The 8,148-nt window shown below is 48.2% G+C and overlaps 1 protein-coding gene across 2 annotated transcripts in view; it reads left to right on the top strand.

Annotated features, from left to right (window-relative positions):
* The first annotated feature begins 3,630 nt into the window (after positions 1-3,630).
* The window catches only part of CD8B (CD8b molecule), a 22,032-nt gene continuing 17,514 nt past the window's right edge, over positions 3,631-8,148 (top strand). For both annotated transcript variants that reach the window (XM_027860435.1, XM_027860436.1), the window contains exon 1: positions 3,631-3,739. In XM_027860435.1, the coding sequence (XP_027716236.1) occupies positions 3,694-3,739 (46 nt within the window). In that variant the 5' untranslated portion in view covers positions 3,631-3,693. The remainder of the gene's footprint in view (positions 3,740-8,148) is intronic.

The raw sequence follows: 8,148 nt of genomic DNA, 5'->3' as shown, positions 1-8,148 counted from the left end.
TTCTATATACACTATACTATATATATGTAGACTAAACTACATATATACATACATACATACATACACACACATATAAATACTCCATACCTAATAGCTAACATTTATACAGCACCTACTATGTGCCACTTACTGTATCTCTTCTCTAACAATAAAACCACTCCTGGGCCCACGAGGCTAAGGCACCGTATTCTGCACCTCTCTACTAAGGGAACCGCTCTTCTCTGGTCCCAAACCACAGTCAGTCCCAGGAGAGCCCAGCCACCTAGAAGGGGAGTCAGGCTCCTCCTCACCCCTTTCGGCTCATTGCGCCCCACTCTGACACCAGGCAAAATTACTTAAGGCTTCAGTGTGGCCTCATGCCTGTGGTCTCCCCAGAGGTGAAAAGAGAAAGCTATTCAAGATACAATATGAATCAGGTATGGGACAGGTATTTACTTATTCCCTCCACACAAAGGAAAGGCACCCACCAGCTGCCTTGACAGAAACACCTGAACAAGTCCCACAAGCATGGGCAATCAGTCCCGGGAGAAGCCGTTCTCAGGGCGGCTGAATAGGCACGGTGACATTTCACCCCTTTCTATTCTGTCCTGGGGTGTGTTCTGGCCAGCTGGGGCAGGGCTGGAGCTTCTTCTCCAGCTGGTGAAGCTGCACCAAGCACGCCTCCTGCCCCGAGTCAGTCCTGGCCAAGGACCCAGGACGGCCAACCTCCTGAACTCGAAAGGTGGCTTCAAAGACTAGACGTCTCCATCTCGGGATTGTGTTTGGTAACCTCAACTCAGGAAAGGAAATCTAAAACAGAAGAGGCAGCCAGGGGTCCTCTGGCCCAGTCTCAGCTCATGTGGCCCAGAGCCTGCCCCCCCCCCCCAGAGCAGTCATTAGGGCGGCTGGGAAGGAGGGCTGCAGCTTTTTCACCCACTCCCCTCCAACGGCCTAGACTACTCTTGAGGCAACCTTTAGATGGAAAACAGGAGTCAACAGAGGGATTTTAAAGAACCACCAAGTCATCACTTCTTCCTGCTCAGTGGCCAATAAGAGGGGAAGGGAAGAAAACAAGCACCTACTATGTGCCAGGCACTTTATAAAGATTATTTCATTTGATCCTCACAACAACCCTGGGAGGTAAGTGCTATTATTACCCCCATTTTACAGATGAGGAAACAGAGTTTAAGTGACTTGCCTAGGGTCACACAGCTAGGACAAGTCTGATGATGGATTTGAACTCAAGTCTTCCTGCTGTAGCCCTGTGCCCTGTCTGATGTGCCACCAACTGCTTTGTCATCCCCAAAGCACTTGAGCCCTTCCTTCTGCACCGAGTGACACACGACCAGCTAGGGGTAGCCAGAGGTTTGTCATCCTTAAGGATGTGCCCTAGTATACATGCATTCACACGCACTCACACACACACACACACACACACACACATTATACCAGAGGCATCCAGGATAGCCCCGTACATGTCCCAATATAGAAAAGTCATTTTGGGAGGGAATCCTAAGAGTTAAAACTGAACAGCACCTTAGAGGTCATCCAATGCCCTTGTTTTACTGATTAGGAAACTGAGGTCCAGGGAGGTCATGACTGGCCTAAATTCACACAAACATTAAGGGGCAGAGCTGGGAATTCCAACACAGGTGATTTGATTCCAAATCCCCAAGATCACACATTGACCCATTCATTATCAGTCATTAACTCCCTTCCTGGGATTTAGGTGATCAGATTGTCTCCAGCTGAGGGATCTGGGCTTGGTGTTGTCAGCAGAAGACCCTTCCAGATTTCTTTCTATTCTTCAGACTGCCCGAATCAATTGCCTTAGAGCAGGGGTGGGGAACCTGCAGCCTCGAGGCCACATGTGGCCCTCTAGATCCTCAAGGGTGGCCCTTTGACGGAATCCAAACTTCACAGAACAAGTCCCCTTAATAAAAGGATTCGTTCTGTAAAACTTGGACTCAGTCCATAGAAGATTCCTTTAGATTACTGGACTACAGTTGAATTATGAAGCCCCCTATTGTTAGACATGTAGGTGGCTTTTCCAGTTTGTTCTGCTTTTGGTTTTGCTTGCTTTGGGGGCAGAGAACTCTAAGAGTCACCACCTGGGGCCCTGAAAAGTGAAGTCAACTGCCTAGGATTGCACAGGCAATACAGCTGAGTCCGGGCTTCTGAAGCCAGCTCCTCCTCACGCCGAGATCTGGCTCTTGCCATCACCAAAAGGCCACTTCTCATAAGCACAACACTAATTTTTTAATTAAGCCCAAGACCTAGCAAATCATACCACTTTTCAGTCCCCATCAGAATTCTTGTCATTCATTCTCATTCATTTTCCTCATATGAGCCAAGTTGGTGCCCACTCTCTCTGGAGGGCTTTTTTTTTTTTTTTGCCTTCCTTTGCATTATTTCATAAAGATCTTTCTGGATTTCTCTGTATTACTCAGACTTGTCAGTCTCAACTGCATCACAGCATTCCATTGTGATTATGGATTATGATCATTTATTTAAACATTTAGTTTGCTTTCAGCTTTTAGCAATTACATACAAGGCTGCTCAGAAAAGTCTTTGAACAGATCATTAACTTTTAATTATCTGTGTATGGAGACAGGAAGAGAAGAGAGCCCACAAGGTATTGGAGACATTTTTGCTGAATATAGCGATTGGAGAACAAAGGGAAAAGAGAATAACTTCTCAGGAACCAGAAAAAAGGTTGTGCCTGGTGTAATTAATTATGTGCTTATCACTAATACCTAATTATGTATATAAAGCTTATATCATTCATTTAATGTGGAAGAGTATAGAGACAGAACAGAGCATTCGACATTTCTAGAGCTCCGGTTTCGGAGTCAGAGCTTGAGTTCAAATTGTGACCTGTGTGACCTCAGGCACCTCAACCAGCTTCCCCATCATAAAATGGGAAGCTTGGATCCCCTGGCCTGTAAGGTCCTTCCAGGTCTAAATCTCACATTCTATGGACTTTGGTGAGCGTTGTAGTTCATGACTGGGTTAGAAGAGACCTCAGGGGTCATAGTGTCCCTGAGTGGGAAGGGCATCTACAATGTACCTGAAACGGGCTCAGCTATCCTCTCTTGAACATGCTCTGTCTTCATAGTTCATGCATTGCGGTGCTCTCTGCTCACAATCTGAAAGGAAAAATAGAACCCCTTCTCCAAGACTTTAGGGGGGATCCCAAACTCTGCTTTTTTTCTTCCTGTTGGAAGGGAAAATCTGGGAGGAACAGGGGACAGACCCCATCCCATCTGATGCTGTACGACCCCCAGGCCACGCAGGGATCCCGCCACCACGGGATGGGGCTGGGGGCAGCTGTCGGAAGCAAGCTGGGTGGAACCTCGTGAGCTCTTTGGAAATGCAGGGAAGGTGAGGGAAACTCAGGGTCTAAAGGGTAAGAAGGTGAGACCTGTCGGGGCCCCACGCGAGGCTGAGCCACGGCCGGATCAACCCCACGGTCCCCCACGGGCGGACTCGTGGACGGGGCGGGTTGTGGAAATCCTGTCCAGGCCACCCGCGTGTCCGAAGTCATCCTCCCCCAGCTTCCTGGCCCTTCAATGGGCGGGGGGAAGGGGGAAGGGGCGCCGGCCTCCCTCTGGCCCCGCCCCCACGGCCCCGCCCCCCCAGCCCAGCCCAGCCCCAGCGGAGCCGGCAGGACCTGGGCCACCGAGTGTCCTTCACCCCCAGGAGCTTATCACGATGCAGCTGCTATGGCTCAGCCTCTTCTTACTCGTTCAGATCTCAGGTGAGACACGGGCATCTTCCGGATGGGAGAAAGGGTCGTCCAGGGCTTGGTGGGGGTCCGAGGGGGCTTAGGGTGACTGCGAGGGTGCGGGGGATCCCGGGGTGCGGAGCCCTCCGGGATCCCTAGCTCTCTTCTTGGGCCTGCGGAGACCCAAACCTCCTCCTCCACGGCGGGATGATGATTCCAGACGTGGATTCAGACCCTTGGAGGCCGCCGGGACAGTCGGGTTTGGGAGATGTCCCAGCCCGGGGGGCTAAGACAAAGCCTTTTCTCCAGTCCAGGGCTCAGTAGCCTCTCCCCCTCACGCCCCATCCTGTGACCAGCCAGCAAGTCCAATACATCGATAGGGAGGAAGGAGACAAGGAGAGAAAAAAGAAAGGAGATGGAATAGAGATAGACGAGGGGATTTTAAGGCTGAGAGGCTTTGGAGATCCCCCTAGACTCCACTCTTTCTACAGACTTGAGTGGGGTTCAGAGAGGCGAGGCCGGGGCAGCCAGCGGGCAGAGTCCAACTTTGAACTTGGGGCCTCTGCCTTGGCATCAAGGGTGCATTCGCTTGAGCCAAGCTGGAGCGGGAGAGAGGTGCCTATGGCGGTTGAAGGCATGCCAGCCTCCATTGCCCATTGGCTCCTCTGTGCCCTGACTGGAGCCCTGGGCACCCTCTCTTCCTTCAGCTCAGACTTCTTGCAGCTTGGAGTTAGGGTGAGCACACAAACAGGTGTACCCCACACCTTTGCTGCTGTGGAGCGAGTATGAAGGGTCTACCTTCCACTATAAACTTCACAATCTTGAGATAGGGAAAGGGCAGGTGTATGTATTTTACAAACAATGAGAACTCCTTGAGGATAGAAACTGTGCTTAATGTACGTTCATTGGCGGGCCTAGAGCTAAAGAGAAACCAGCCTTGACTATCTCATGCGTGGAAAATAACAGCAGCGGTCATCTTGTTCTGGGAAGTGGCAGGGACTGCCAAAAAGCACATGCACACACACACACACACACACACACACTCTCACACACACACACTCAACATCACCAATGGAAATTAGTTGAAGCTACCCAGGGGCTTATAAAATATAGATTCTTCCAGAAATAGTTCGTTGCCTCTGACAATCTACTCGTCTTTACCATGCTTTGGGGACTAAAAACCCAATTTGGAGAGTGGGAAGAGGGAGAGGAAGAATAGAAATTCAGGCCAAGCCAGAGGGCCCCCTTGGACCCAAAGAGGAGAAACTTGGCCAGAGTGAGCTTACCAGACCAGCTGGCACTTCGAGGAGACAAAGGTGGCTGAGCTACCTCCGTCCATCCTCCAGCCTGGCCTCGAGACAGTAGGGAGCCAGAGTGATCTGTGATGCAGTCCGAGTGTAAAATCTCATATTGTTCTAAAGGGCCATTTGCTCCAGAGTCGGAGACCATTAAATTCTGGCCGGTATTCCTAGTAACCTCCTGTCCAGGCAGTTCTCAGTTGGGAGGTCAATTCCATTCAATTGACCAAACATGCCAGGCACTGTGCAAGATGCTGGAGAAACAGGGATCAATGAAATGGTCCCTGCCCTCAAAGGGCTTATGTTCTACTCGAAGAAACAATGTGTATACATAGTTAGACTTGAATAGAAAATACAGCCCACGGAAGGGCTTCTTGTGGGGATGACTCCCAACAGAGTTTGGGATTCCCAGAGTCGGAGGAGGAGGGAGCTGATCAAAGGCACTTCACCCCTTTTCTGGTCTGGCCTCACTCCCTGGGTGTGGCTTTGTTGTTCTCTGTTCTGGGGCTAAAAGAAAAACTTGAGCATTTGCATTTCGGCCTGGGCCATCCTGGGTTCATTTGAAAAACGTTTATTAAAACAGAAACTGTTTCTACCCTCCTTTGTATCTCCAGTGCCTGGCACATAGTAAACACTTAATAAATGCTTGTTGATTGACCGTTAAGAGCCTACTATGTGACGGATCTGAAGCTAAATTCCAGCAGAGTTTGGCGTGTTGGAATTTTCAGGGCTAGAGGACACGGGGCTGATTTTCAAGTCCCTGGACAGTATAGTAAAAGCAGTGTGGAGCGGTGGTGAAACCATAGTCATGGAGTCATTAGACCATAAGCTCCTTGAGGGCAGGGGCTGTCTTTGGTCTTTTTTTGCATCCCCAGCACTTAGCACAGTGCCTAGCATACCTTACGTGCTTAATAAATACTTATTGCCTGATGGAGGCAGATCTGAGTTCAAGATCTGACAATGCTACGTTGAGCAAATAACTGCCCCTCTCTGAGAATATAGATCTGGGAGAAAAAGATCATCAAAAACAAACCCCTCGTTTTGGAGATGGGGAAACCGAGGCCAGGAGAGGTGATGGGATTTGCCCAAGGTCAAAAGGAATAAATATTGGCCAAGCTTTGATTTGAACCCGGGTTCTCTGATTCCAAACTTGTTATACCCTGCTCTGAACCTCGGTTTCTGAATCTGTAAAATGGGAAGAATGAGACTTGAGCTCCATCCTCGAGCAGTTATAGAATGCCTATGGAGGGGTCCTCCCCTCCCCAACTCTGCAATCTCCAGGTGGGGATCAGTCAGTTAGTAAGCATTTATTTAAACACCTGCCAGATGCCAAGCACTGTAATATGCCCTGGGCTTGGACAAGAGCCCTATTTCATAGGGTTGCTGTGAACTTTGAGGCAGTGTACAATCAGAAGTTGTTCTTGTGAGTGATATTAATATATTATCGGTGTTTAAAGTAATTATGGATAATACTAACACACTGTTAAATAGAAGGCATCGTGCTTTCATGGAAGCTTTCATTTCATCCTGGAAACGAATTAAGTTGATCAGCAGGTATTATCCCCATTTTACAGATGAGGAAAACTGAGGCTCCAGACGTTAAATGACTTTGCCCCTTTTTAGTGACTGATTCAGACTTAGAACTTGGGTTTTTCTGATTCCCATAACCCATAAGAGCAAATAATAGTTATATGACTGACGTCATGGTTTATAAACTAGGCAACCTTACAAAAATACCAGCTATTAGAAAAAAAATACCAGCAAGGAACTAGGCAAACTCAGAGAAAGAAAACATTCTTCTGTCTTACTGTCTATGTGACCCTGAGCAAGTTACTTCTCTCTGAGACTCCATTTTCCCATCTGTAAAATGGGGATAATAATGGCACCTACCCCAGAGAGACATTGTGAGGCATGAATGAAACAAGCTTAAAGCGACTACAGGCATTTACCTTTGGGGAAAGGGGAAACAGTAAAGGAAGGCTTTACATTTGGCATTTTACACTATGAGTAGCATTTCAACATGTAGAGAGAATGATGGAGAAGACAAGTTAAGAGGGCATTGTAGGGGTAGACACTGGTGAAGAGCACTACAGAGGTGACTGTGAGGAGGCCAGTTTGGCTAGAGGGATCCTGGAGCGTTTTAGGGAGTGGAGGGTAGGAATGGGAGGAAGGAAAGGCAGCACCATTCTGTGGAGGGCCTTGAATGCCAAGCTAATGAGTTTGGGCTCTGTTGCTACATTACAAAAACCCCCAAACTCCTCTGGGCTCTACTGGCTTTGGTGCCCAGTGGTTAAAACTTAGCCAGCAGTCTTTGCAAAGATGGAGAGAGGCCCATGGGTGTGGACCATTGCATAGAATGAAAGACTCTTTACAAATATTGGTTTGTTTTGCTGATCTTTTTCTTCTTCTTCTTTTTTATTAGGCATGGCTTTCTGGGAGGGAGAAGGGAGGGAAATACAGGTGATATAGAAAGAAAAGGGTAGGAACCGAATTTGTGATTTCTTTGGTACAGGGAACTCCCAGATAAGGAAAATCTCTCTACCAATTCAGGTCTATACCTTTTCTATCATTAGCAGTTCAGTGGCTTGCCCAAAGTCACCCGGGCAATCTTCATCAGAAGCAGGCTTTGGATCCAGGTCTAACAGGCCAGCTCTCTATCCACTGCCTCAACTAGAATTATCAAAAAATGGAAGGGGCTGCCTCTGCAGAGAGTGGAGGTCTTTAAGAAGAGGAGTACAACCGGGTGGGGGATATTTTGTAATAGTATTCCTTTTGGGGTATGGGACTAGATGACTGCTGAGGAAGAATACCTTAGATGGGGTCATCCTCTGATATCATAGGCTCATAGATTAGAATGGGAAGGGATATTACAGGGCATTGAGTTCAACCTGTCTCATTTTACAGATGAAGAAACTGAGGCTTGGAGAGTTTAGGTGCTCTACCCAACGACCAGTATGTGCCAGAGGTGGGACCTGAACCCAGATCTTCCTGGTTCCAAGGTCAATTCTTTATCCTCTCTCCAGGGGTGGGGAACCTTCAGCCTCTCCTGTTCCTCCTGCCACTAAAATCCAGAAAGAAGGAAGGAAGGAAAGAAAGAAAGAAAGAAAGAAAGAAAGAAAGAAAGAAAGAAAGAAAGAAAGAAAG

Source organism: Vombatus ursinus, unplaced genomic scaffold (assembly GCF_900497805.2).
Source record: "Vombatus ursinus unplaced genomic scaffold, bare-nosed wombat genome assembly UNPS02014181.1, whole genome shotgun sequence".
Classification (NCBI taxonomy): Eukaryota; Metazoa; Chordata; class Mammalia; order Diprotodontia; family Vombatidae; genus Vombatus; species Vombatus ursinus.
The sequence above is the reverse complement of the archived record's forward strand: the minus strand, read 5'-3'. Positions and strand labels throughout refer to the sequence as shown.